This window comes from Onychostruthus taczanowskii, unplaced genomic scaffold, assembly GCF_017590055.1.
Source record: "Onychostruthus taczanowskii isolate IOZ18803 unplaced genomic scaffold, ASM1759005v1 scaffold19, whole genome shotgun sequence".
In the NCBI taxonomy this organism is placed as follows: Eukaryota; Metazoa; Chordata; class Aves; order Passeriformes; family Passeridae; genus Onychostruthus; species Onychostruthus taczanowskii.
Genome location: NW_024499128.1, coordinates 13417439 through 13444890, shown reverse-complemented (window position 1 = coordinate 13444890; position 27452 = coordinate 13417439). Strand labels below are relative to the sequence as shown.

At 57.3% G+C, this 27452-nt stretch overlaps 3 protein-coding genes across 5 annotated transcripts; 2 read left to right on the top strand and 1 right to left on the bottom strand.

Annotated features, from left to right (window-relative positions):
• EARS2 (glutamyl-tRNA synthetase 2, mitochondrial) lies at positions 1-5056 on the bottom strand. Of its 2 annotated transcripts, none has more exons than XM_041401567.1 (9): positions 4893-5056; positions 4335-4490; positions 3996-4185; positions 3262-3734; positions 2398-2506; positions 1593-1746; positions 1370-1500; positions 985-1120; positions 1-716 (listed from the first exon to the last, which is right to left on the bottom strand). In XM_041401567.1, the coding sequence occupies exons 1-9, from the start codon at positions 5020-5022 to the stop codon at positions 633-635; spliced, it is 1563 nt and encodes a 520-aa protein (XP_041257501.1). In that variant the 5' UTR covers positions 5023-5056; the 3' UTR covers positions 1-632. The 2 variants fall into 2 exon arrangements, with proteins under 2 accessions (XP_041257501.1, XP_041257502.1); XM_041401568.1 differs by lacking the exon at positions 4893-5056 and adding an exon at positions 4660-4701 and having other exon boundaries at positions 2-716.
• A 192-nt stretch (positions 5057-5248) lies between these two features.
• UBFD1 (ubiquitin family domain containing 1) lies at positions 5249-11793 on the top strand. The gene is made up of 7 exons (XM_041401569.1): positions 5249-5430; positions 5655-5921; positions 5988-6196; positions 7145-7210; positions 7400-7505; positions 10121-10203; positions 11423-11793. Exons 1-7 carry the CDS (start codon positions 5403-5405, stop codon positions 11531-11533), a joined length of 870 nt encoding a protein of 289 aa, XP_041257503.1. The 5' UTR covers positions 5249-5402; the 3' UTR covers positions 11534-11793.
• Positions 11794-18758: 6965 nt separating this feature from the next.
• ERN2 (endoplasmic reticulum to nucleus signaling 2) lies at positions 18759-27385 on the top strand. 2 transcript variants are annotated; one of them, XR_005952464.1, is made up of 22 exons: positions 18759-18786; positions 19101-19134; positions 19662-19734; positions 19817-19889; positions 20014-20136; positions 20213-20314; positions 20557-20818; positions 20923-21001; positions 21080-21230; positions 21629-21750; positions 21897-22073; positions 22163-22412; positions 22652-22742; positions 23218-23407; positions 23579-23678; positions 23849-24048; positions 24713-24860; positions 24968-25095; positions 25281-25404; positions 25659-25726; positions 25804-26053; positions 26282-27385. XR_005952464.1 is itself a non-coding variant. In XM_041401878.1 (22 exons), exons 3-21 carry the CDS (start codon positions 19732-19734, stop codon positions 25993-25995), a joined length of 2583 nt encoding a protein of 860 aa, XP_041257812.1. In that variant the 5' UTR covers positions 18759-18786; positions 19101-19134; positions 19662-19731; the 3' UTR covers positions 25996-26004; positions 26062-27385. The 2 variants fall into 2 exon arrangements, 1 of the variants encoding a protein (XP_041257812.1); XM_041401878.1 differs by having other exon boundaries at positions 25804-26004; positions 26062-27385.
• The last annotated feature ends 67 nt before the right edge of the window (positions 27386-27452 follow it).

Here is a 27452-nt window from a genome sequence, read left to right as displayed (position 1 = left end):
CTCACCGCCTGCACAGCAACCCCGAGAGCGGAATCCATGTCACCACGTTGATTTAATAATTAAAAGGGCATCCAACAAAAGAGGGTAAAACAGCCCAATCTCCTGATCAGGGGTATTTTTAGCAGAACCACGTGCATGACTCAGTACACAGGAAACCCCTCTGTGAGAAGCTCACTCAGCCTGGTAGGACCCAGAGCAGCCAACAGGGCAACAGCTATAATATACATATATATATATACAAATATAAAAATACCCCCAGTGTATTTATTGGGGAACCGTGTTGTGTAGCTGTAGGTACCCTTACTGCAAGGCCCTCTCCAAAAAGAATCTGATCTGTTGCTTTCAGAAGTTCAGTTACTTTCTGTCCACATGGTTTGAATTTAAATGCTGATGTGTCTTTTTCTCCCACCCTGCAAAGCAGGCTCCTTCACGAGGCGACAGCAGGACGGAGTTGAATGTGGACTTGGTTCCTCTCCCAGACGAAGTGGTTTGTGCCCAGTGCAGGCTCCTACAGACGTGGGAGCAGCCCAGAGACCTGCCTGGCCCGAAGCCCAGCTCGTCTGATGAGAGATGACACAGGTGCCACCGGCGCCATCCGAGCGCGCGGCCCGGCAGCGCCAGCCACGTCCCTGTCAGCTGGACAGGGCCCTGCGTATGCGGCCACACGCCTCCTCAGCTCCCAGAGTCACCATCATCTCCGCCACGCTCGGGCCGTGCTGCAAACAGAGGGAGTCACTGAGCACAGGAACCGAACCCCAGCACGAGTCTGCGCATCGCGGACTGCAACAACCGCTGCCGCGCTGCGGGTCAGCAGCGGCTCAAACAGAGCCTTGGGCTTTCTCCTCCTGAAGGCAAATGGGCCAGAGGGACCGGAAGGATTAGCACCAGAGCTGAGCCAGGACTAGGCTTTGAAGAACTTTTGTAAAACCTGGGTTTGAGCCCTGTGAAAGCACGTTGCAATAATCTCAGAACTGTTCTTTTTACCTGCCGCCCGCTGAGCGCCAAGCGCAGGAGCTGCATCATGCTGCTGTACTTGGTCTCTCTGGTTTGCTTCTGGACACTTCTAAGGTCTTTGTTCAACTCCTCCACAGTCAAGGCAGCTGCTGGTCTTGTCATGAGCCTTTGGGAAAGAAGGTGTCCTTACACTCTGGGGACATGAAAAACCACAGGGCTCCTACCTCTCACCCCGTGACCCTGTGCCAGGGCGCTCTCTGCTCACCAGCAGCAGAGCTCATTCAAAAGAACAAGTTCAAACTACAAAATTATGCCACAGACCTGGAAAACCATAGAACAAGCAGTAATTCTGACTGTCTGAGATTACAGTTTTCAGAGATGAGGAGCCATTGCTGCCACTACTCACTACACTTACCCTAAGACCAGTTTTCCTATTTCATCTGCTTCTGCAGAAATTGCTTGTAGCTGCTGCCGGGACACCGAGGGCCTGACCCACAGGTAAGAGTAATCACTCGACACCAGATTCTTCAGGAGGCTTATGTGACCCTGGGGGAAGAAAGCAAAGCTGGCAAGGCAGAGGGCTGTGCTGTGGAGGAAGCAATCCCTCAGCTTGGAGGATGCTCTGCTGCCACTCATACTTTTCTCAGCAGAAGGACTCGCTCCACATATTCATTTTCCAGAACATCTGGATCCACTTGCTGATCCCCATAGACGAGCTCCACCAGCCCCTGCAGCTCCCTGACGAGCTTCTGGCGCAGCCCTGGGTTCTCAATGTGACGGGTGAGGTGAATCCTGCAGCAGAGGAAAGACCTGCTTTTGGATTGCTCTGGGTTACCTCGGATCAGCCCAACCACGTTTCACAGAAATCACAGAATATTCTGAGTTGGAAGAGACCCACAAGGATCATCCAGTCCAACTCTTAAGGGAATAGCCCATCTGGGGACTGAACCCACAACTTTCATTCTCAGCACCATGCTCTGACCAGCTGAGCTAAAACTGTGGAAGTGTTAGAAAAGCAGCACTAAACCAGAGTCAGACACTCTACAAAGAAGCATTTAGCTCTGGTGCCCACAGGGAACTGATGATGAGGCCACTCTTAGCAGCACAAGTGTACTTGCAGAAGAACCTTCTGGAAGTGTTAACTCTTTTTAGATCTTATTTTCTTAGGTTATAAATGTAATACTTGAGATCCTCCCAGCTACACCCACCCTCTGCCTAGACTTTCAGTGCTGTCAACCCCAGTGTCCAAGCACAGAATGGGAGAGGAGGCAGGAACTGTGTGAGCAGAAACTTATGCTTCCTCTTAGCAAAACCCAACAGCTGCTGCACCAGGACCATGCTTGATCCAACAAACAAAACCTCCAGCCAAAGCCAAGTGCTAGAAATAAATTCTCACTGACACAGTGCTTACTACATTTTAAAGCTACCACTATTTTTTTTTACCTGTTGAATTCTGGGAGCGCTTCAAGGTCCAGGAGAGCGGAATGGGTTGTAATTCTGCCTACATCAAACTGGGAGATCAGCTCCTCCAGAGTCCTCCCCATCTGCTTCTCTGCAACACAAGGCAAAGGGAATCCCTGGGCTCTGTGCTCCCCTCGGGCACGGGGCCGGGCTGGCAGCACGCTGAGCAGAGGTGACACAGGACAGCCTCCTGTGCAGTGCCAGCAGCAGCAGGGATGTCCCCCAGCAGGCAGGAGGGACTGGCAGCAGCACACGCTGCATGCTGCTGTCCCCAGGAGCCTGCTGTGCTGGAGAGGCACTGGGAATGGGATGTTCTGCTTGGCTCCGTCGCCTTCCTCAGGGAATGCCTGACAGAACTCACTCTGAGCCAGGAGTGAGCACTGCCCAAGCAAGATTTCATTCCCTAGCAGAGCTCTCAGAACACAAGTTAATTTGTGATCCCCACACAGCAAGAGCCACAAAAGGAGACATTGACTCAGCTCCTTGTGGTCTGTCAGGTTAAAGGAAAAGTGGCACAGGTGTCAGACAACACTGCAATTACTAATCACAGAATGCAAGTTTTCCCAAGACTTCACAGAGTTTCTCAGCCTTGAAGTGAGGGTTTTCCCAAGGGACAACCCATTAAGCACCTGATTCAATTTTAAAGGCAGGAAGACCCACCATCCCAGCTCCTTCCGCAGGAGCTCTGCAGAAGGCCTGGTGGCACCTCAGTGACTGACTGCTTATGTGACACCCGTTCCCTGAGCCCTTCAAACCCCAACAAAGTTCTCAGCTATTAACATAAGCCCAGGCCATGCCACGAAGCCAGCATGGGCTGACGTGGCAGGCAGGAGCCCGTGGTGCTACCTGCGAACCCCGAGCCGCAGTTGGTGACGATGTCCAGCAGAGCCTCTGGCAGGAAGCCCTCCCGAGCAAAGCGCTCCAGGAAGATGTCCCCCTGCCTCTTGGACAGCTTGCCCCCGTCCTTGTTCAGCAGCAGCGGCAGGTGGCCAAAGCGAGGGGGCTCCCAGCCAAAGGCCTTGTAGAGGAGCAGGTGCTTGGAGGTGGAAGCCAGCCACTCGGTGCCGCGCAGGACGTGGGTGATGCCCATGTGGTGGTCGTCGACCACGTTTGCCAGGTGGTACGTGGGGAACCCGTCCCCCTTGAGAATCACGGGGTCGCCTTCCACCTCGGCCACCTCGTGCTTGCTCCAGCCGTAGACCAGGTCCTGGAAGGGCTCCACGCCCTTCTCCAGGCGGAAGCGGATGACGCAGTCCAGGCCCTGGGACAGCTTCTGCGCCACCTCGGCGGGCGCCAGGTGCCGACAGCGGTTGTCATAGCTGGGGGGAGAGCACAGGCTTTCTGCCCAACACAGCCCAGCACCACCACGCTTTTACATTCCCAAAACTCTAAGCAGACGCCCGAATTTCAGCTGCAACCCTGCCACTGCACATCCAGTCCAACAGCTCATCTCGGCAGGATGGCACACCTTCCCCCTGCGGGCACGGGGACAGCGCCAGCGCTGCGGGGCTGTGAGCAGGGGACACGGGGACAGGGACACGGGGACAGGGACACGGGGACAGGGACACGGGGACACGTACCGCGGGGTGTGCTGGCTGCGCAGCGCGTCCCTGCGGAGCAGCTGCAGGCGCTGCGGGCTGCAGAAGCAGCGGTAGGCGGCCCCGCTGGCCAGCAGCGCCGCGCCCGCCCGCCCGTACAGCTCCAGCCGCCGCGACTGCACGTAGGGCCCGGCGGGGCCGCCCCGCCCGGGGCTCTCGTCCGGGGGAATGCCTGCAACAGCGGCACGGCAGCGGTGAGCGGCCGGGCTGCCCAAACAGCCCAGCACGGGCAGCCAGAGCCGCCCTCCGGCTGAGTGCAGTCAGCCTTTACAGCAAAGGTAAGGTTTCAGTAGGTGAGAAATGAAAGATGTTTCTAAATACCTGCCCAGTCCAACATATCTTCTATTCCTTCTGCGGCTCCAGGCACCACTCGATTCTGATCTGTATCCTCCACTCTCAGAATAAAGGTCCCTTGGTGTTTTTTGGCAAAGATATAATTGTACAAAGCTGTCCTAAGGCCACCTAAATGCAGAAAGCCTGGAATCGTGGGGAAATCAGAGGAGACGGTCACACAGGAGAGCCAGGGGAGAGTTCTAACTGTGAGCTGGAAGGGCGCTGGACGCTGCCTGCGCCGGCAGCGGCACCGGGGCGGGAGCGGCACCCCGGAGCACCCCCAGCTCGGGCAGCGCCTCCGGCCGCAACTCACGGATGGCCGCTCGACAGTCCCTGAAGGGCGGCACACGGCAGGCCCGGCGGCACACGGCAGGCCCAGCACAGCCACGGCACACCGACCGCTCACGGGAGGGCGAGCCCCGCAGCCCCGGCGGGAGCCCACGGGCCCCTCCAGAGCCAGAATTTATGTTTTCCAACCCAAAGCCCCGCCCCGCCGCAGCGCAGCCCCGGGGTGGGCAGGGGCGGGGCTGCCGAGGGGTCGGTTACCTGTGGGGCTGGGCCCGAACCGGACCCGCGGTCCCGGTGCCGGTCCCGGTGCTGATCCTGATCCTGATCCCGGTCCCGGTCCCGGTCCCGGTGCCGCCGCGCAGCGCAGCCCGCGCACAGCTCGCGCCATCCCGCCACGCGCCCACGTGGCCGCGGCGCCGTTTCCGCCCGGCCGCGGCGGCCAATCCCCGCGCGCGCACCGCCTCCGGGGGCGGGGCTTCCCTTAAAGGCGCCGCCACCCGCTTCGTCCGGTCGCGCGAGGGGACCGCGGCAGCCGCCACGGGCCCGGCAGCGTGGGGGAGTCCCGGTACCCGGAGCGCTGAGCTGAGGGTCCGGCTTCCATCCCGCCTCACGGGACGGCGCGGCCGGTGCTGCGGGGCCGCGATCTGGGGGACTCCGCCGCCCCCACGCTGAGAGGCGGGCGGGGGCGACTACGGGAGCCGGCGCGGCCCAGGAGCGGCGGCGGCGGCGTTTCCCGGCGTGCCCCGCGGCGGATTGTACACAATCATCATGGCCGCCGCCGCCGCCGCCGCTGATGGTACGAGCGCGGCCGGGACCTGGCGGTGTCGGGAGCCCGCGGTGCTGGGACCTGGCAGTGCCGGGAGCCCGCAGTGCCCGGAGCCCGCGGTGGCCGGAGCCGGCGGTGCCGGGAGCCCGCGGGAGCCGGCCCCGGACACGCTGCGGGCGGCGCTCCGGGGCTGCAGCGGGGCCGGGCCGGGGCAGCCTCCGGTGGGCCCGGATCTTCCTGTCCGCTCCCCGCAGGTGCCGAGGAGCCGGGCATGGAGGCGGAGGCGCAGGAGCTGCCGCTGGGCTGCGGCGGAGCGGGCGGCTCGACGGCCGCGGGGAGGTCCCCGGAGGGCGAGGAGCGGCGGGAGCCCCCGCGGGCGTCCGTCAGCAACGGCGGCGGCGAGGAGAGCGGCAGGGAGCTGGTGGAGCTGAAGGTGATCTGGAACAAGAACAAGTACGACGTGAAGTTCTGCCTGGACAGCACGGGGGCCGAGCTGAAGCAGAAGATCCACTCGCTCACAGGTGCGTGCGGCCGCCGCCGCCCCGCGCCCCCTCCCCGCCGCTCCTAACCGCTGTGCTTGCCTCTAGGCCTCCCGCCGGCCATGCAGAAGGTGATGTTCAAGGGACTGCTGCCCGAGGAGAAAACCCTGCGGGAGATCAAAGTCACAAATGGAGCCAAAATAATGGTCGTGGGCTCTACCATCAACGATGTGCTAGCGGTAAATACGCCCAAAGAAGCTGCTCAGCAGGAGGTCAAGGCTGAGGAAAACAAAAAGGAGCCGCTTTGCAGACAAAAGGTAATGAATGTCTCAGTAATTGCTGGGTCGGATTTGCCTGGGTCTTCTGCAGGCGCTTGTGGGTCCTGTTCCTCCTCAGATCAGGCTGGGGGTTCATTTCTGGCAGCTCAGCATTGGAGGGACTCTGGGCAGGGGAGTAGCACAGAGCTGATTAGTCCAGCAGGGACTGGGGCTTTGCAAGACACTGCTTGTGGTGCCAGGCACAGCCAAGCATTTTGGTCCAAAAATGGAAACACTTGATGGATGTTAGTGCAAACACAACCCTGATTAAGTCTGTGTCAAACCTAACTAATTTTTATTGGCACAAAAGAATTTGATCTCCAAACACTGGTCAAAGCAAACACCAAGAAAGCAGTTCCCTCCCCTGACAGGGCTGTGGGTGTTGGATTCTCCTCTCACCTCTTGTAGCAAAGTGCATGGGGCTGGTTTGATGGCTGCTGAGGGATTGCCAGCTCAAGGTGTTACCAGCCCTGTACCTTCCTCAAAATAAACTTGGTTAAAATTAAGTAGTGCCTGCATGAAGCATGCTGATGTTTTTCTGTGATTCATCACAGTTCACACTCATTTCTCAGAGCTGCTCAGCCAGGTACAAGCTGTGAGTGTGGATTTGAAAGTTACCTGTGCTCTGATCCCTGCTGGCTCGGTGCACTGCCACACGTGGAGAATTTCTGCCATTCACTGGGTGTAACACTCTGGATTTTCTGTGTGCATATTTGGGAATGCTGTAATCCTTGGTGTTATCTTGGATTCCACTCATTTTGATGTTTCTTGAGGGTGTTTTGGAAGGTGCACACTGAGGTTTGAAGGTCACGGATGCCCGTGTGAGCAGTGCCTGTGGACAGCCCTCAGCTGTCTCAGAGCCACTGGGATGTGGTCAGGGGACAGATGGAAGCACACTGCAGACTTGGTAACGTTCCTGGGAATTTAATTTCTGCTTTTGTGTTGTAGCAACACAGAAAAGTGTTGGACAAAGGAAAACCTGACGATGTGATGCCTTCTGTCAAAGGCGTGCAGGTGCGTGATGAGGTCTGGAGGCACTCAGAGTCACAAAAGAGACTCCTCTGTGCTTTGAGACCCTTCCCCACTGGTTCAGTGGTTTGCTGCTGTAGCAGAAAGCTGGAGGGATGGGTTTCCTTGTGCTTAAAGAGCTTAGAGCTTGTGTTTGGTGCCAGGCCTGGTGTGACCGGCTGTGTCTCGTTGCAGGAGCGGCTGCCCACGGTGCCGCTGTCCGGCATGTACAACAAGTCAGGGGGCAAAGTCAGACTGACCTTCAAACTCGAGCAGGACCAGCTGTGGATTGGTACAAAAGGTGAGCACCTCAGCCTCGGGGTGAGCGCTTGGTGATTGGGCTGTGACTGAGCTGTGTGACCTGGAAAAGCTTCTCCTCTGACTAAGCCGTGGCTAGGGAGTGATGCTGGTATTGCAGCGCTCCCAAAAACTTTGGTTCCTTTCCTCACGTGCCGTTCTCCCAGGCCATTGAGTAGTGCTTGATACTCCACATCAGTTCCTGAAAAGCTGCAGTTCAGTGGTGTCAGCAGACTCATGGTCCAAAGTGCTGCTCCTGGCTCCAAGTGTAAATGATGGTACTGGGCATTCCTGGCACATCTCAAAGCACTCCATAAGCAGCATGGATTTGATGCCAGCAGTACACAGGGCCCAATGGCTTAGCCAGGACTTGGAAGGAAAGCTCAGAGCTGGGATAGAAACTGGGAGTGTTGGCATCTCTGGCACTCTCTGTCCTTCCAGCCCAAATTATGTGTGTGTCTTGTCTCAGTAAAGCAGAACCGTGGTGCTGTGCAGAGGGCTCGGTGTGCAGTGTGGGTGCTGCCAGGAGGAGCTGGGGATGACGTGCCTTGCTGAGGGTGTCTGTGTCCTGGTTGTGGCTGGGATAGAGTTAGTTTTCCTCCCAGGAGCTGTTTTGGATTGGGGTTGGGAGCAATGCTGATAACAGTGGATGTTTTGGTTGTTGCTGCGCTGTGCTTCCCTCAGTCAAGGATTGTTTGGTGTCTCAGACACTGCCTGTGGGAACTGGCCAGAGCTGGCCAAAGGAATATTTCCCACCACAGAGCATCATGTCCAGTATAAACTGGGGGCAGTTGGCTGGGAGGGACTGGTCACTGAAGGGGCACAGGCTGGACATCAGTCACCAGTGGGGAGCAGCTGTGCTGGGCATCAGTGGTTTCTCTGGAGTTTCTTTTTTCATTTTTTTAATTACTATTATTATTACCATTAGTAGTAGTAGTATATTTTACTTTATTTCAGTTATTAAACTGTTCGCAGTGGGGAGCAGCTGTGCTGGGCTTCTCTGGAGTTTATTTTTTCATTTTTTAATTACAATTATTATTACCATTAGTAGTAGTAGTATATTTTACTTTATTTCAGTTATTAAACTGTTCTTAGCTCAAACCATGCATTTTTTACTTTTTTCCCCGTTCTCCTCCCCATCCCAGCAGGGCAGGGGGAGTGAGTGGCTGTGTGGTGCTGAGTTGCTGGGGCTGAAGGGGACACTGGGACCCCCCACCTGCCAAGGAAGCTGTGCTCCTTCAGTTTGACTGGGCTGGGCAATAGTGATGAGCAAGAGGGATGAAGGTGCTTGCTCACTGTCCCACTAAAGCAGCCTGGCTGGGTGGTTATCCTGCCTCCAGCTGCTACAGTAGGTCCAAAGTAAGCAGAAATCCCAAGACCCTTTCATTGTAGGACAGACGTGACTGTGAAGATTTTTTCTGGCTTTAAAACCTCTCTTGGTGCCAGCTGCAATTATTTCCTCCTGGGCAAAGTGATGGAGCAAGGCATTGGGGGTGTTTTTAACTCTGTAGGTTGGGCAGGCAGATTTTTCTATTTCTGATCCCAGGTTCTAAATCCATGCTTAGTATCTAGGTGATTAATCTCTTCCATCACCCCCCGGATGAGTTTTCAAGTATAGTGTTTCTGAGGTGTTCTACATGGTATTGCTTAAGCTGTGAATTTGATTCTTCTTGTAGTCATGTGTTTCCTGTAACCTGTTTCCCTGCTGCCCCGAATTAGCAGCAGCTTGCTGCCTCTAGGGAATGGCTGTAATTGCTGGCTGTTACTGGGAAAAACTCCTTCCTCCTCTGAGAAACCCATGGCAGAGGCCAGCAGGTAAGGGCTGGAGTAAACACATCTGGGTGTGGACACAGCTCGTCACCTGCTGGCCCAGGAGAGCTGGAGCTGATTTACCCCAGCCCTGCAGCCTCACAGGGGGTGGTGCAGGTGTTTGTAGGCTGAAGTTTGGCACAGGCAGCTTTCCCCAGCTGCTCAGTGCCACTTGCACAGAGGCATGGATAATGGGATTTGTCTGTTGCTGGGATACTCAGAGCAGAAATGTATTTGGGGGATGCTAAACAAGGGCAAAATGGGGTTTTACCTCATGAATGAAGTCACAGATCTGAACAGGTAGTTCAGAGTGAGCTCAGTTAAGAGGCAGAGAATATTTTTCCTTATATCACTGAGTTTGTCTCCCTGTGTACCTTCTGTAGGTAGGTTTGAGGTTTTTTGGGTCACAAATTAAGTAGATCTATCTCAAGAACTCAGAGTTCACCTTCTCCTTTGTAAAGTGTTTTGGGTATTCTGTCTCGTATCAGAGAAGATAATTGTTGGCTGATGCTGGATGCTTGAAGGGAAAGGCAGGACTTTGGAGTTGAGTGTTCAGAAAGGAGTGAGACAGAGTTGACAGGAAAGCTCTGCCCTGGACCTTTGTGGCTCTTGTCATTGCCTCTGGCTGCTGACATTACTCTGCCATGTAATTGTAGTCTTTTTGGGGCTTCAGTTTCTCTTACTGGTTTCTTTCCCTATTTTCTGCTGACCTGAGGAGATTTTGGCATTAATGGAGGTGATGTATGAAATTAATATGAAATACTGCTTCCCTGCATGTCAGAAATAATACTTTGATCAATTTTAATGTAGAGAGAACAGAAAAGTTACCCATGGGGTCCATTAAAAATGTGGTGAGTGAACCTATTGAAGGCCATGAGGATTATCACATGATGGTGAGTAACAGCTCTACTTTAATCATATCCATCTGATTCCTTCATGCAGCACACCCTGCTGAGGCTGCAGCTCAGAGCAGGCTGGGTGGTGCTTCCAGCCTTGTGCAGGGGGGCACAGGGGCTCCTCTCACACTGTCAGTATTCTGGGTCCAAATTGGATGTCTGCAGCTGTGTGGAAATCCAGAGTGTTTTCACACAAACATGAAGTGCTTAAGGGTTATTTTGTACCTTCTGCCTGTGACAGTGTTAAACCAGTAAACATGCTCACAACATAGCTCATGATTTCTTAATGGTAGGGATATTTTTGGTACCTGCTTTAATTTCTAGATTCTGGGGTATTTATATGAACAACAGGCCTTGATGGAGGTTAAGAAAAAAAGAATTTGATGCTGTAATGTCTTTTCACACCTGTAATTTTCTGAACAACTCACATGGGCTCTAGCAAAGTTATATTTCAGAAGAGAACTGTGGTAATGTACTGAAATTTTGGCTGTTTATTTTAATCCATGGCTTTTTTTAAGATCCTGCTTTTCAAAGTACAGTAACTAACTTCTGACGTTGAAGTAAGTTTCTTTTCTATAAGAAGTTTGTTTCCTTCTTTAGGGGGAGGAAAGGGAAATGTATTTCCTTAAAGCCATGGCCTGCAGGAGGGTGCTGCTCTAGTCTCTGTCCAAATACTTGCTTTTTGATCACCCGTGTGGGAAGAGGTCCTCTTCAGCACACGTTGCAATAACCTCACCCACAGCAAGGGCAGAGGCTCTGGCATGCCATGGTGCCCCTCTCCTGGGCACAGGAGAGAAGCTGAGAATAGGACATCATGTCTAAATATCAAATCCTGTGACTGTAAAAACATGGTCACTGTCTTGTTTAGATGCTGTTTGGCTTCTCAGCTCTGACGTTTCTTTAGAGACTGAGTTATGCTTCAGGCTGTCTACCAGAATAATTTCCTCATGTTCTTGAAACTGGCCAGGAGTCCAGGAGTTCTGGTTACTGTTGTGGTGCTGTAAAAGGGAAGAGCTCACGGTTTGCTCCGCGCTCTGCAGCTCTTGCTCTCTGCAGTCTCCTGTAATTGCCCAGCAAAGAGCTGTGCAATGCCCCGAGTGCTGCAGGGAGCAGCAGGTGGGACAGGCTGGTCTGGTTTGGCAGTGGATGAGCTGTGCCTGTCCACTGGGACCAGCTCTTTGTTCTCGTGTGTAAATGTTGTCGTTTTTAATTGCAGGCATTTCAGCTGGGCCCAACAGAAGCATCTTACTACTGGGTCTATTGGGTCCCAACTCAGTATGTCGATGCAATCAAAGACACGGTGCTGGGGAAGTGGCAGTATTTTTGAAAGCACGCTCACCTCTGGCACAGGAAAATGACACAAATCTAAGGACACTGCTGGGAGAGGCCTCCAACATCCCTGGATGTGACAGTCCTGGAACTTATTATTAAAACATGCTAAACGAGGCATGGATGGAAGCCAGAGGTGATGTTCTTTCACCATTAGTTTACTTTTAACTTAAAGATTTCACCATCCCTTTTCTGCAGTCAGCTTCAACCATATTTAAAGCAAATACAATGGAAATCAATAAATCTTAATTCACAAAATATTGTGTGTAATACACTTAAATCTGCTGAGAGTTGATCTTCCAGTTTAGTTCTAAAAAGAAAATATTACAATGTATTATCGAGGATTTTTTACATGGTTTGAACAAAACCAAATATTTTCATAATCTCTCAGTTATCAGCATTAGACTTACTTTAGTGACTTGGTGTGACTGGGACTGTGAGGGCAGATCTTTCAGAGCTAACTGTAGCAGTGCACAGCCTCGCTGTCGGTGAAGCCATATCCCATGCCCTCCAGGGCAGCTTCCACTCCTTGGTAGCAGAACTAATTCTTTGTTTGAACCCAAAGATGCCCTGCTTGTTTGGGATTTTTCCTGGCCTTTTCCCGAGTCTGGCAGCTCCAGGTTGTTCTGTGTAGCGCTTTTGGAGCAGGTGAATTCTGCAGGGATGTTTTGTCACGGTGACCCAGTGCTGCTCCCTCTCGTGCCCGGTCAGTGCTTCACCTCCTGCCCTGGGCTGTTGCATTTTTGGAGCATTGTCCTGCTCGTGCATGTTGCAGTCCAGGATCGTTTTGCAGCTGCTGCGTTGACGCTGAGCTGTTGGACTGGGAACACCCTTGTGCTGCTGCTGTGAGCAGGGGACACGGTGACATGGACATGGATGGAAGCACCAAACCTGCCTGGTGGGAGCGGGGACACACAGATCCCCCAAAGGGAGGGAACCACAGAGACCTTCTGCCCTGCTTGGGCTGGGGGCAGTAAGGAAGAGAGAAGCTCAGATGCTGTTTTGGATTCTTAATAACAGCAGCAGTCTTTTGTGAGCTGGATTTGAAACTTTGTAGTGATTGAATTCAGTGAATTGTGCTTTAGATTAACCATCCAGCAAGTAATGTTTTGAAATTTGAAAGGTAAACCACCTTCCAGCTTTTCTCCTGTTCCAGTTCACAAGCCCTCACAGCTCATTCTGTCAGAAGGAACGTGCTGTGCCTGGGGCTGTGATGCTCTGTGTGTCATGCCAGCCATCCATGTGCCATTTCTCTCAGGTGTTCTGAGCAGAGCCCTCAGCCCTGCACAGGTGCAGAGCCCAGAGCAGGTGGCAGTGTGCAGCCAGACTGGAGCAGCTCACACATGCCTGCTCTGCACCAGCACTGGGGCTCAGTGCTGCTCCATGCCAGCAGCTCAAAGCCATGCAGAAACAGCTAATCTGCACTTGTTCCATGTCCACTCTTCCCACTCCTTGAGGGAAGAGCCCAGTTGAAGCACAGCAGTGCAAATTCCCAAATGAGTATTTTTTTTTTTACTTTTATTTTACTTGAGAGACTGGAAAACACATTGGCTTTCTGGTAGGTGTTGAGGTCACATATTTCCCTGCAGCATCTAGACAGCAGCTTTTAGTTTGTATTTTCTGTTTGAGCAGCCACGCAAAGGTGTTTCATATCCTGCATTAAAACTAGTGATGTGCTTGTTAGTCTTGTAGCTTGGGGTATCTCCTTTGTGTGTACAAGCCAGCAGCAGTGTGTCCTGGAGAGCTGTGTCCCCTGCAGCAGTGGGGGCAGAGAGGAGCTGGCCTGGCTTTACTGGTGGCAATGTCCTGGTTGAAACACAGCCGTCACACTTGTGATTTCCTCCTAGTTGTCAGTCCTGGTGTTAAGGCTGAAATTAACAATTTGCTACCTGGTGGAAGGTGTGGGCACTACAGGGTAAAGCAGAGGGGTGACACTGGCTCTTTCTGTCACCTGGGGCCACACTGGCACTTGGCACCTTGCTGGTTCTGTGATGATCAGCTCCCATTTGTTCCTCAGCGTGCTCAGACCTGTCTGTGCATCTGTTTGTGTTCTGTTTCCTTTCCTGTTCCTTCACCCCCTTGCTCCTGGGGAGGGCAGGAGCAGTTGTGATGCCCTGGTGCCCGAGTTCCAGCTCCTCCCCAGCTCCTGGGGCTTCTGTGCAGGACACAGCGACCGGTGAGTAACTCTGGGGTGAGCAGGGACAGGCACTGACCCCTGCAGGGGCACAGCCCAGCAGCTCAAAGGAGACTCAGCACAAACCCCTTGGCTGCATACAAATTTTACACATGAGGAAAATACTACACACTAAGAAAATGTGATCCTGTTTAGGTGTTTCCTTGCAGGTTGGGTTTGATTGGAAAAATGAAATTGTCTCATTTTTTTGTTCTATGTGCAAAATTTGAATTAAAATACAGGAAAGTGACTTATAAATGCTTTAGTTGGTGTTTGTTGGCTCAATATCCCAGGTTTCTTGGGACCTCTTTGAAATGAGTGTTCTAGTTGAAATTAGCAGTGCTGCTTTTAAGATCCTTTCTCTTTGGGAATGATGTGGAGTTCTGTCTGTTCTGGCATACACCAGTTTTTCCAAGGCAGTTACATTAAGAAACACCCTCTTTTTAGTGAGATAGTGCCACAGTTGCCTCAGCCATTGCCTGCCTCTCTCTTGGCTTTGGATTTTGCTCTCTGGTCGCTGTGACCATCCCAAGGGAGACTCAGCATAGCCAGCGGTCCTCAGTGAGACACAGCGTGTGAGTAAAGTGTGAGTACACTCAGAGTTGCTGATAAAGATGATTCTGCTACCAGTGCCAGCTGCACAGATGTGTATTTCTGTTAAATCACAATTTAACAGGGTGCTCTCAGCAGCTTCCTGCTGTGTGTAGGTGTGATTCCCGGGAGCACCCTGGGGTGCCACTCCGTATGAGGTTGCACTGAGTGTTTTCTGGGCTTGCTAATTGCAGGTTAAAGTATTGGTGAGGCAAATGCAGGTCCCTGCAGGACACAGCTGGTGTTTGCTGTTGGCTGTTCCCAGAGCCCAGGCAGTGTCCCCTCCTTGCTGCCATCCTGGGATTCCTCCTGCTGGTCCCCCAGCTCCCTCCCTACCTTGTTCCACGACACCGAGTATCACAGCTCACCTGTGTGCCATCCCTTCCCCTTCTCTGTGCCCAGCACTGCAGGTTTCTCCTCCTCCACTTGTTCCAAGTTCAGTATTCTTTCCTCTGTTGTGCATCCCAAGTGTGAGCAGTCCCAGGATCACTGCTTCCTCGGGAATGCAGAAGTGGTGTTGCTCAGCCTGGTTGGGGTTTGAACAGAGGCTGTCTTGCACAAAGAGCTTGTGTTACTCACACGGTTTCATACCGAGTTTAAAGTAAATTATTAATTTCCATTAATGATGTTGATGAGGAATGTGTAACTACAGTCAGGGTGTTCTGGTGATGGAAGAGAGCGATCTGGATTCGAAGGAAATAAACTGTCACCACACCACACTGTGCTGGTGCCACGCACACCCTGCCCAGCTTGCACCTGCTGGCTGGTGCCCTCTGCTCGTGCTCTAAGGGCCAAAGAGAAGCAATTCCCTGCTGCTGCCGTGCCCGGTGCCACGGCGGGGTCTGCTCTGCACCCCTGCCCACAGCCCTGTCCTGACCCCGCCGCTGCCTGGGGCACAGCACCCCTGCTCCCCTTGCAGGGCTTGTTTCCAGCCTCCCCTTCGTTTACTTTTCTTCCTGTGTCACTTGGTGTTCCCAGTGGAGCCGTTTGCACCCTCAGTTCTGTCCAGCAGCCTCTCCCCAGCTGTTAGGGTGAGGCGGCTGGCTCTGGTTTGGTTCATGTCCTTGTCACCGGCGGGGAGCGGGGGCAGGAGAGCCCTAGCAAGGCTTGTATGAAACGTGGCCATTCTACCTTCCAGCCAAGGACTCGCCTTGGTAGCTCATGGAAGTTCACTCTGTCTTATCCATACTCAAAGCGATTAATTCTTTGGTTTTGTATTTTAAAAAACCAACTTAGATATTTGTGTCCACTGCAGATTTATTTTAAATGGAATATGTGAGTACCATGTATTATGGTATTTTTAAATAATCTATTGCCTATTTTGGGGGGAGGGAGATGACAAATATTTAGTCTTAGATTTGCACTGCTGGATTTTTTTAAGTGTAACCTTGACTGGTTATCCTGGTGTTTTATTCTGTAAGATTAGTCTTATGAATTAAAGTTTGATAATTAAGTATTTCTGTGTTTGAGTGTTTCAATATTCTGTATGTACTGAGCTGCTTCCTGCTGCACGAACAACTGTGAGCAAAGGGTTTGTAGTGAGTTTCTTTGCAGGAAGATGGACACGGGTCAAAGTTCAGGGGACCCTACACCTGCTGGCATGTCAAAGCCACGAGTGCCCATCTCCCGCGGTGGGGATTTGGGTTCTGCTGCCACGGGCTGTGACTTACGGGATGGTCTCCACCTCCCTGCCCCAAGCCGGGCTTTAATCTGCCCTTGCACCGAGACTGGCCGGTCCTGCTGGGCTGGCCTGGCTGCGGTGTCAGTCCCACTCCCCCTGAACAGCCCGGCTGTGCTCGGAGCAGCCCCAGCGCTGGGCTCAGCACCCTCGGGGCTGCCGTGCCGAACCGGCCTGCTCGGCCTGGCCTCCGCCTTTAGACACCTGCTGTCCCCAGCCGCACCATCTCAGGTCAGCAGCCGCAGCTTGCGGGGCTCTCCAGCGTGTGCCCGCGGGCAGGTTCCCGCTGGCTCTGCGGTCCCGGTGTGCCCTGCCGCTCGGTCCCGCACTCCGTCAGGCGGGCTCCCGGCGCAGCTCCCGGCACACGGGGGGCGGCAGGAGCCGGCTCCGCCGCGTTACCGGGAGGGCCTCGCCCCGCGTTACCGGCGAGAGGAACTGTCCTCGGCGCGGTGCCCGCGGCCGGGCTGGGGCCGGTCCCGCGGCGGGGCGATGCGGGGGCGTGCGCTGCCCGCGGGGGCGGCTCCTCCCGCGGTCGGGAACCGGAGGGGAGCGGGGCGGGGAGGCCGGCGGGCCCGCGGGGGGGACAGCGCCGGGAGGGGACAGCGCCCGGAGGGGACAGCGCGCTGCCCGCGTAGCTCCCGGTGCTCGCCGGTGCTCGCTGTGCCCCGCGTGTCCTGCGGGAGCACACCGCACTTGGCGCCCGGGGTGTGACGGGCACCCCGCGCTCGGGGCAGGTGCGGCAGCGCGGGCGGGAGCGTCCCGCGGGTGACACCGGGGCGCGGGGCTCGCCCCTCGGCCGGGGCACCCGCGAGGTGTTCGTGGTGCGGGTGAGGGGCCGTGGTGCCCGCGGGGCCGGGATGCTGCCGGGGGGCCCGCGGCCGTGCCTGGGGGGCGTTGGCCGCTGTGCGATGGAGCGCCGGGCTGTCACCCGGAGCGGAGCTTGTTCTCCATCCTCCCCCCCGGCCCTGGCTGTGGCCGGCAGCGGTGTCCCCTTCCCCGGGTGCCCTCGGCCCCCTCCCGCCCGGTGCTGCCCGCGGAGCTGCTGCCTGTCAGGGTGGCGCCTTCGGAGCCGGATGCAGCTCCTGCAGCTGGTGGCGGTTCAAGTGGATAGGCAGCGTGCCAGGGTGGCTTTGGGTTACACGGCTGGAGCTGCTTCAGTGGAGGAAGCAGGGGATGCTGGCACCGAGTTTCTGTCTGTACTTGGCCGTTCCTCTCTATCCATCCCTGGGGAAGCGAGTGTGCCCCAAGCCCACGGCTGAGCTTGGCCCCAGTGGCATCACTGCGGAGCCCAGAGTGCTGTGGTGGAGCCTCGGGAAAGCACAGCCCGTGGGAACAGCCACACTTGTGGCTGGGGCTGGGACCAGGGGGAGGGTGGCAGCTCCCAGGCATCCAGCGCTCCCAGTTCTGCCCATGGTGGTTTATGGGGAACAGCCAGGCAGCCTGGCCTTTGCCCAAGTGCCCTGGCACCAAAACACTTGCAGAAGGGATGGAAACAACCCCAGTGCTTCGGGGGGAAGGATGCAGAGAGCCCTGACAGCTGGGGGGGCCCAGCAGTCTCAGTTTCCCCCGGGCAGGTGGGAAGAGCACACTGCAAGAGCCCTGTATCTGCCAGCCTGGCATGTCCCCAGCCAGCAGCAATGCCACCTGCATGGCCATAGGGGCTGGAGGAGCCCTGGTGGGGAGCAGGCCCCTGCCATGGCCTCCGGGCAAAGCCAGGGCGGGGAAACTCACTCTGACCTCACCTGAAAATTAAGCAAAAAGAAGTGCAAATAAAAGAACTGGGCTGGAGGCGTAGAGATAGAGGTGCATTGTGAGGGAGGTGGTGTGTGTTTCTGTGCTTTGTTGCAGCTGAAGGAATTTCCTGGCCCTGCCGTGCCACAGCCACTCTAGTACTGCCCGGTTCTGCTCTGCAAATGGTCTCAGACTCGCATGCAGGTCCTGGCTGGGCACAGGCTGCTGGCTGGTCCCTGCTCCACAGCCAGGACAGGCCCCCAGGACAGGCTCTGCCAGCTCAGGCTCCCAGAGCAGCGAGGGGACTACTGAGGGGCTGGGCTCCAGGGGTGTCCTTGTGCCCCTCACGCTAATCTTAGCCAGCCAGGGGCTCAGGCACTGCTGCCAAATCCCTGGCATCAGGGAGTGCCAGAGCCGTGTGGGTCCCGTGCTGTTTGCCCATCCCTGTTTGCTGACAGGGTGAGGCTGGCATATGTGGCACTGGCTGAGCTGGCACTCGCTATGCAGACGCCATACGTGGAAGCAGCAGCTCCTCTTCCCAGGTGAATTTGCAATTACTTCCTCAATGTCAGGTAGCTGAAACCTGCAGCTCTGAAGGCCTGAGCAAGCAATCATCACTTCTCTGGCATGAAAAGTCACCAGACTTGTTTGTTTCTGGAAGGAGCCGACGGTCGGGCTGCTCTTGTCACCTTTAGAAAGGCATCTAGGGTTGTGACTGGGAACAGCCACACTGCAATTCATCCCACCTGTGGGAAAACTTGTTCCAGGGAGAGGAGGGAGAGGGAAGGCTGCTCCAGCCCCAGGATGGCCCTGGTGGGATGGGAGCCAGGGGCCATAGCTGTGGGTGGTGCTGGTCACTGAGGGTGCAGCTGCCCCAGGAGCTGAGCTGCACAGAGGAGCCAGGCTGGGGGATTGTTCCCAAGTCTGGCTGATCTCTTGAGGACGGTGTGTCTGTCCTAGAGCCTCAAAGGTGGTGCTGTGACTGTCCCAGAAACACTGCTCTTCATCTCCACACTGGATGGGAACCTCCATGCCGTCAGCAAGAGCACAGGGGACATCAAGTGGACCCTGAAGGATGGTGAGTAGTGGCTGAGGGGCATTTGCTTATAGCCTAGCTCCTGGAGAATGTTTGGGGTTTGGGAATGCTCTCCTGGCCTGGCTCTTGCTGGATGGGCTCCGGGCTGCCAGTGCCTCCAGGGGTGCACTGCCAGCCCCAGCCCCAGGCACAGCTGAGCACGGATGAGCATCTGCCATTGGTGTCTCTTTTGGCTCTGAAAGGCAAACAGGCTGCGTGGCTGGGCTGGGTGACAGTGCCACTCTGGGTAAACAGTGGTGTTGTGCTGTCCCACTCACAGGAGCGCTGCTGATGTGGCCTCTCACTCTCTGTTTCAGATCCCATTCTGCAGGTGCCGGTCTATGTGGCAGAGTGAGTGTCACCCCCACTGGGCAGTGCAGGAGGCTCCCTGATAACTGATGGAGCAACAGCAGGAAAGGGGCACCACAGAGAAATGAAATGCCCAGCCCATGCTGTGGCATCACCTTACCCTGACCCTGGTGCTGGCACGTGGCACATGGTGATGAGGAGGAGCTGGCACCTGCTGCACAGCCGAGGAGCTCTCAGCTCAACTACACACACCAGCATGGAGAGAAATAGAGGGAAATCTCCCTGAAAGCTCAGGGGCAGGCGGGGCAGCAAGAGCTCCTTGAGACAGGCAGGGCATCCACCAGCCTGGTGGGTGGGCACTGGGTGGCTGTGGGAAGTCCCAGGACTGACCAGAGTGGGATTTATCTCCTGCCAAATCCAGTGCTGCAGGTGTCCAGGAAAGGTCAGGTCCTGCAGGGACTCAGCCCAGAGCAAACTGCTAAAGGGGATTCTGCAGTGTAGCCACTCTGTGTCCTTGGAGGTGCCCAGGGCAGGGGGTAGCTCACGTTTTATCCTCTCGTGCTTCCCAGGCCAGCATTCCTTCCAGACCCCAATGACGGCAGCCTGTATATCCTGGGAGGAAAGAACAAAGAAGGTTTGATGGTCAGTAGGGCTGTGGGCATCCTGTGAGCCCCTGCGGTGCCCTGGGCTGCAGAGGTGACTCTGCCCTGCACCTGCGTTGCAGAAGCTGCCGTTCACCATCCCGGAGCTGGTGCAGTCCTCGCCGTGCCGCAGCTCGGACGGAGTGCTCTACACCGGTACGGCGCGGGACGGCGCTGCCGGGGGCTCCGGGAGCCCTGCAGGGCCACGGCAGGGGCTCAGCGGGAGCTCCTGGGGACAGGGGGCTGCAGGGGCTTGCAAAGAAGGCATTTTCCTTCTCAGGGAAGAAGCAGGACACCTGGTTCATTGTGGACCCCAAGTCAGGGGAGAAGCAGACCACCCTCTCAACAGAGGCCTGGGATGGTCTGTGCCCATCCAGCCCCTTGCTCTACATCGGACGGACCCGTAAGTGCCCCCACCGACCACCTGGTGACAGGAGGGGGGCACTGGAGGTGACCTAGTGCCCTGCTCCTGTCCCCAGAGTACGTCATCACCATGTATGACACCAAGTCACGGGAGCTGCGCTGGAATGCCACCTTCTCCGAGTACTCTGCCCCGCTCTGCGAGGAGTCCTACCACTACAGTGAGTGAACTGCAGCAGCCAAGGGAGCCGTGGCAGTCACGGCATCCTGCTCCCCAGTGCCCACTCAGAGCAGGACTCTGGCTGTGCAGGGGCCTGGGGTGGCAGTGCCAGGGCCAGCAGGTCCCAGCTGTGCCCAGTGCTGGGGAGAACAGGCAGCAGCCCATGGCCAGTGGCAGAACTGGGGGGGACCAGAGGAGACACAGCCCAGCTGCTGCATCCCTCATCCCTCTTGCTCTCTCCAGAAATGGCACACTTGGCCTCAAGCGGGGACGGGCTGGTGGTGACCCTGGACAAGGAGAGCGGGGAGGTCCTGTGGGCGCAGAACTACGGCTCACCTGTGGTTGGCATCTACCTGTGGCACCAGGACAGCCTGCGCCGCCTCCCCCACCTCAACCTGGCCATGGAGACCCTGCGCTATCTGACCTTCCAGTCACAGGACATCCATGTCCTCAAGTGGAGCTACCAGTCCGTCAAGGACTTCGCTGCCACCAAGACCCAGCTGCTGTACGTGGTTCCTGAGCGGTGGCAGCCGGTGGCATTCATGTTCCCTGTGCTCAGCCACCCCGATCCGTGAGGGGTGGAAGGTGATGCTTGTCCTCGCCCTGCAGGCCGGCGCTCTACGTGGGAAAGCACACGACCAGTTTCTACGCCGTGACCTCCCTGGTGCACGGCAGCGTGGCGCTGGTGGTGAGCGTCCCCCCGCCCCGCTGGAGCCACCATGGCGCGTCCGGCCGCCTGGTGCCCCACGAGCTGCCACGTCCCCAGCCCCAGGGCATCACGCTGGCCAGGATCGACGGCCCCACCACGGACGACGTGACCATGAGGGAGTCCGGGGAGTGCGAGATCATGCCCAGCACGGACGTCAAGTACCCGCAGGGCAGCATCGCCTCACCTCCCAACCAGTGGCTCCTCATAGGTGCGGAGCCGTGGTAGGCACAGACTCACCCATGTCCTGGCTCCCAGGTGGAGCTGCTGCTGTGCTTTAGGGGCAGTAGGCCAACCTGCTCTGCCCAGTGGGGTGAATGGGATTAAGGCTGTGTCACCTCGGGCTGTGGTGGTGCTGGTTTGGGATTCCTTTCAGCTCTTCCTTGTCCCTTCCTTCTTGGGACTCATTTCAGTCCCTCCTTGTCCCCTCCCCAAGAGTGACTGCCAGACACCCCGTGCAGGGGTGGGCAGGGACCCTTTGAAGCAGGGCTCACATTTACCCATGAGAAGCAACCCACTTACTCCAGGAGAGCCAGGGCTGCTGGCAAGGGATGGATGCTGAAACCAATATGTGAACTGAGGGTTGTCTCTGTTCCCCTCCTGCCACAGGGCACCATGAGCTGCCTCCTTTGGTCCACACCACGATGCTGCGAGCCTTCCCAGAGAACCTGAGGAAAACCACGGAAACCATCATCCCCAGGGCTCCTCCCAGCAGGACCGTGTTTGACGATGTGAGTGGTGAAGGCTGCTGGCTCACTGAAGGGCCTGTGCTGCTTGGGGTGCAGTGGGTCCCCAGCATGGGGCAGGACAGGAAGGAAGTCCCAAACCCAAGTGCCCTGAGGGCTGTGCCTCACCCAGCCCTGGGTGTGTGTTGCAGTTCCTGGCCCCGAGCAGCCCGGAGGAGCCAGCTGTCCGCAGCGAGGGGCAGCTCCAGCCAGACCCCACGCCGGGGGAGCAGGTGGAGGTGTACCCCGAGTCTGGCACCTGGGACCTGGTGATGGCTGGCGTTGGCACAGCTCTGCTGGGCGGGGGAATCCTGGTCCTGCTGCTCACGGTGAGTGCTGGTGGTGGGGGGAGAGGGAGAGCGGAGCCGATGCCCCAGCGTGGCTCCAGGCTCTGAGTATTCCCATGTTTGTGTTCCAGAAACTGCAGCGGCAGCATGTGGCCCAGCAGCAGCAGCTGGAGGAGCAGATACAGCTCCTGCAGCGGCAGCAGGAGATGCTGCGCTCGGGCCGAGTCTCCAGGGAGGGCATCCCTGAGGAGCCCAGGGAGCTGGAGCTGAGCCAGGGCAGGGCCTCAGAGCTCTCACTGAGCTCCAGCCCCTCTGCCTCCCTGAAGGACTCAGCTAATGGGACAGTCAGCCCAGAGCCAGCTGTCCCAGGGGCTGAGGAAGGTGGGTGCAGGGGGAATTTCTGTCCAGAAATGCCAGCACCCAGAGCAGGTGCAGGGATGCCCTCAGAGGAGAGGGCTGCAGCCCAGCTGGGATGGGAAGGGGTGCCAGATCTGCTGTTGGATAAGCGTGGGCTACATAAGAGTAGTAGGGCCCAAGAAATGGCCAAATGAAATGGTTCTGTCCTCTATACAGAACTAATGCTTGGAGGCTGGAAGGTGGCTGTCTTCTCTCCATTGCAGATGCAGAACCAGACCTGGTTGTAGTTGGGAAAGTTTCTTTTAACCCCAAGGATGTGCTGGGCCATGGAGCTGGAGGAACCTTTGTCTTCAGGTGAGTGACACTGGGTGCCTGCCCCACTCTGCTCCCTTTCTCCCTGCGAGGCACAGGGATAGCGACAAGGCAGCTCAGGGTGGTGGCCACTGGTTCAGGGACTTTTGAGAACTCACCCCCTTCATCTTCTTCTGGTCTCATCCCACCCATCCTGGAGCTGGGCTCGTGGCCCTTGTTGACCAGGCACCGGGTGCACAGGGCAGGTCCCCCTTGCAGCCCCTCCCTGCCTGCCCCTCGCACGCTTCCTAGGCTCTGGCTGAGCCCCTTTTCCAGCACTGAACACAGAAAAAGTGAGGGATGTCATTTTCCTACAAAACTGAGACCCTCCATTTCCCAGCTTACACTGGGCAGATCTCTTCCTGCCGGTGATGTGACAAGGCTTTGGGGTGCAGCAGAGTGACCTGTGCTGGGGAGGCTGTGCGTGAGCGTGGCTGGGCCCTGCTGCACACGGACACTCCGGGGGCTCTCTGCACAGGGGGCACTTCGAGGGCCGCAGGGTGGCCGTGAAGCGTCTCCTGCCCGAGTGTGTCCACCTGCTGGACCGTGAGGTGCAGCTGCTCCGGGAGTCGGACGAGCACCCCCACGTCGTCCGCTACTTCTGCACGGAGAGGGACCGGCAGTTCCACTACATCGCCATCGAGCTGTGCTCCGCCACGCTGCAGGAGGTGAGCCGGCCACAGGGCTGCTGCTGCGGCCCTGGGAGCCCTGCCAACACCAGCCTTGGGCACAGACAGCCTCTGCAGGGGCTCCTCTCCGTCACCCCCCATCACGCTGGGGTGGGGTGTCTCTCCAGCCAGTAAATCAGGCTTAGTTCCTCTCCTCCTGTGTGGTTCCAGTACGTGGAGAGCCCCAGCTTCGAGCGCCGTGGGCTGGACCCGGTGTCCGTGCTGCGTCAGACCATGTCCGGGCTGGCCCACCTGCACTCCCTCAGCATCGGTGAGGACCAGCAGTCCCCTCTCCAGCCTCTCCTCAGCGGATGCTGCGGGGTTTGGGCAGTGTCTGTTGGGGTTTGGGCAGTAGCTCTGGGGCTCAGCAGCACATGGGGCTGTGGCAGAGCCCTGTTTGCTCCAGCCCTGCCAGGTGACACCACACCCTGTCACTTGCAGTGCACCGTGACCTGAAGCCCTGTAACATCCTCATCTCTGTCCCAAACCGCCACGGGCAGATCCGCGCCGTCATCTCTGACTTTGGCCTTTGCAAGAAGCTTCAGGGGGGACGACAGAGCTTCAGCCTCCGCTCCGGGATCCCCGGCACTGAGGGCTGGATCGCGCCCGAGGTGCTGCAGGAGGCCCCGAAGGAGAACCCTGTCAGTGAGCCGTGGCCTCCCCTGCCCTGGGTGCTCCTTGGGCCCATTGTGGCAGTGTCCCCATGCTGGCACTGGCCTCAGGTCACACTGCTGGGGTGCACAATTAAGATGAGAGCTCCATGAGCCAGAGCCAGCCCAGACACAGGCGCTGTGCTCCTTGCCAGGGCTGTCCCCATCCCCTGCCCTTGCAGGACAGTGCCCAGCTGTGTTCAGCACTTGTGTTCAGCACAGGTGTCTCCATTAGTCCTCAGAAATTCGGGGTGGGGGGATTGGAGGGGCTGAGGGATGCTGCCAAGGTCATGCTTCTCCTCTCTTCAGAATTGGGGATCTCATTCCCACTGGGAGCAGCTGCTGCACTGATCCTGGGCAGTGCTGGGGCTCATGCTGGTGTCCATTTGCCTGCTGGTGGGACACCAGCAGCCCCTGCAGTCTGTTGGGCTGTGGAGTCCTGAATTCTGGTGTGCCTCTGGAAACCCCTTCTCTCTTGGGGACCTGGCGTGATGGGGCTCCCTGACGCAGGTAGCAGAGCAGGAGCCCCATGTGATGCATTTTCCAGCAGCTCTGCAGCCACTGACCAATTGTCCACATGAAAGGACAGAAAAGTGGGAGGTAAAGGTTTCCTCGCCTTTGCCTGAGGGTCCCACGTGCCCCCTGTGTTTTGCAGACCAGTGCTGTGGACATCTTCTCAGCCGGGTGCATCTTCTACTACGTGGTGTCGGGGGGACAGCACCCCTTTGGGGACAGCCTGCGGCGCCAGGCCAACATCCTGGCGGGCTCCTACCAGCTGAGCTGCCTGCAGGAGGAGGCTCACGGTGAGACCCTTCCCCAGTGGCACAGCACCGCGGGGAGGCTCTGGGCTGAGGGCAGTTCCTGCTCCTGGAGCAGGGGCGAGCTCTCTGCTGTTTTGCTTCACCCCCAGACAAACTCGTTGCGAGGGAGCTGATTGTGGCGATGATCAGCTCCGAGCCCCAGCGCCGGCCCTCGGCCCCCGTGGTCCTTGTGCATCCCTTTTTCTGGAGTCAGGAGAAGCAGCTGCAGTTCTTCCAGGTGAGCCTGTGCTGTCCCACTGGCAGTGAACACAGGTATGCACTGAAAAATGTGCTGGGAATGGCTTTGTTTAGGTCAACATGCTTATTGTGAGCTACTCTTAGGAGGGGTGGAGGGGTCTCTGGGTCTCTGTCCCACGTCGTGCAGAGCAAGGGCAGTGCCATACCCACCTCTTGGGCACATAGGACGTCAGTGACCGTGTGGAGAAGGAGCCAGCCGAGGGGCCCATCGTCTCAGCCCTGGAATCGGGGGGACGGGCGGTGGTGAGGACCAACTGGAGGATGCACATCTCCCTCCCGCTGCAGATGGGTGAGCATGGAGGGGCCAGGCTCATCATGGGGTCCAGTGAAGCAGGTAGGGACTGGGGCTCCAGGGGCTGGTGCTTTTACTGGCCAGCAGGCACCTGCTTGTGCCCAGGAGCCAAAAGGCAGGGCAGGTGAAGGTGGCAGCCCTTCCTTGGGAGGCCACAGTGCAGCAGGGCTGGGGCTGGCACTATGGGGCGTGTGGCAGCCCCCAACCCCGCTGTGTCCCCCCTCAATCCGTGTCTCTCCTGTTGCCCCCAGACCTGAGGAAGTTCCGCACCTACAAGGGGGGGTCAGTGCGTGACCTGCTGCGGGCCATGAGGAACAAGGTACGGGCACCCAGCTGCCCTTGGCCCTGCCACCTCCACTGTCCCCGTCCTCTCTCACCTCACCCTCTCTCCTGCAGAAGCACCACTACCACGAGCTGCCGGCCGACGTGCGGCTGGCCCTGGGCTCTGTCCCCGAGGGCTTCGTGCAGTACTTCACCTCCCGCTTCCCGCGGCTGCTGCTGCACACGCACGGAGCCATGCGGGTCTGTGCCCACGAGCGCACCTTCCACTCCTACTACTGCCAGGGCCTGAGGGGCGACGGCGCCTGAGGGCCGCGGGTCATGGCTGAGGGGCGATGGTGCCTGAGGGCCGCGGGTCATGGATGAGGGCTGCAGGTCATGGCTGAGGGGCGACGGCGCCTGAGGGCCGCGGGTCATGGCTGAGGGCTGCGGGTCGTGGCTGAAGGGCAACAGTGCCTGAGAGCCGTGGGTCATGGCTGAGGGGCGACGGTGCCTGAGGGCCACAGGTCATGGCTGAGGGCCGCGGGTCATGGCTGAGGGGCGACGGCGCCTGAGGGCTGCAGGTCATGGCTGAGGGCCGCGGGTCATGGCTGAGGGCCATGGGTTTTGCCCAAGGGCCGTGGGTCATGGCTGAGGGCCATGGGTTGTGCTCAAGGGCCATGGGTCATGGCTGAGGGCCATGGGTTGTGCCCAAGGGCCGTGGGTCATGGCTGAGGGCCATGGGTTGTGCCCAAGGGCCACGGGTCATGGCTGAGGGCCATGGGTTGTGCTCAAGGGCCACGGGTCATGGCTGAGGGCTGTGGCCGCTGCTCCCCGCCCGGGCCCTCTCTCGGCGTCCTGCTGCCGGGCCAGGCGAGGGCACGAGGCAGCAGAGGTATCACAGTCAGACTCAGGTGTGAAGGCATTTGGGTCAGAAAACAAAGACATCTCAGGTGGACGAAGTGATTGGAGAAGAAAGAGGAAAACACGTTGTGTTTTCACAGCGGGGCCCTGGCACAGCGATGCCCTCAGTCTGCCGTCAGCCCCAGGGGACATCCACCAGGGACAGGAAGCTTTGTCCCGCTTTGTGCAGTGGGTTCTCTCATGTGCCAGGGGACACAGCTCCTTGAGCACACCAGGCCCCCAGTCCTGACACTGGAGCTGCCCCTCAGCCCCAGCGGGGCTGTGCTCTCCAGGCCAGGCTGAGCAGCCACCCTGGGGCTGGGACCTGCCCGTGGCACCCGGGCTGTGAGGGCACAGCCCCGCCATGAAGGTGTGAATCTCAGCTGGGCTCAGAACAGGGGTTTCTCCCTTAGGGTCCCCAGCAGCCTGTACCTGTGCCAGGCCTGGTGGCACTGCAGTATGGAACAGTTGCCCCTGGGATCCTTCCCTCAAAGACAGGCCTATGCCTGCAGCTCCCCCAGCCTCTCCTGCTGCCCAGGGCGGGTGTCCCATGAGTGCTTTGGTTCATGGCATCCCCATGGGCATGTGTTCCCTGCTAGCCAGCCTCCAACACCAACTGAGCCCATGGGCACAGAGAGCCCCACAACAAAGCTCCTCTGTGGAACAGCAATAATTGTGTATAGTCTGATTCCTGTGTGTGCTGGGGTGTGGGATTTTGTTACACAGGTAACAGGGTTTGTACCAAGTTTATTTTCAGAATATATTTCTACAAAATGTTATAAAAATTAAAAAATAAAAACGAAAAAGCTGGTCCTGCTTAAAAACAAACTGGCCTGAGGGCACCTCTCGGTTGTGCTGATTCTTTAGCAATCATTCGTCATGGA

Bases quoted from the DNA above. Each gene is read 5' to 3' on its own strand.
- EARS2 (XM_041401567.1), bottom strand. From the start codon at position 5,022: ATGGCGCGAGCTGTGCGCGGGCTGCGCTGCGCGGCGGCACCGGGACCG. The intron at 4,186-4,334 runs GTATTTAGAAAC...CCGCTGTTGCAG, and splicing joins AGATATGTTGGACTGGGCAG to GCATTCCCCCGGACGAGAGC. The intron at 1,747-2,397 runs GTAAAAAAAAAT...CCTCTGCTGCAG, and splicing joins GCGCTCCCAGAATTCAACAG to GATTCACCTCACCCGTCACA.
- UBFD1 (XM_041401569.1), top strand. From the start codon at position 5,403: ATGGCCGCCGCCGCCGCCGCCGCTGATG. The intron at 5,431-5,654 runs GTACGAGCGCGG...CGCTCCCCGCAG, and splicing joins CGCCGCCGCCGCCGCTGATG to GTGCCGAGGAGCCGGGCATG. The intron at 5,922-5,987 runs GTGCGTGCGGCC...GCTTGCCTCTAG, and splicing joins GAAGATCCACTCGCTCACAG to GCCTCCCGCCGGCCATGCAG.
- ERN2 (XM_041401878.1), top strand. The intron at 20,137-20,212 runs GTAAGTGCCCCC...TCCTGTCCCCAG, and splicing joins GCTCTACATCGGACGGACCC to AGTACGTCATCACCATGTAT. The intron at 22,413-22,651 runs GTGGGTGCAGGG...TCTCCATTGCAG, and splicing joins TGTCCCAGGGGCTGAGGAAG to ATGCAGAACCAGACCTGGTT.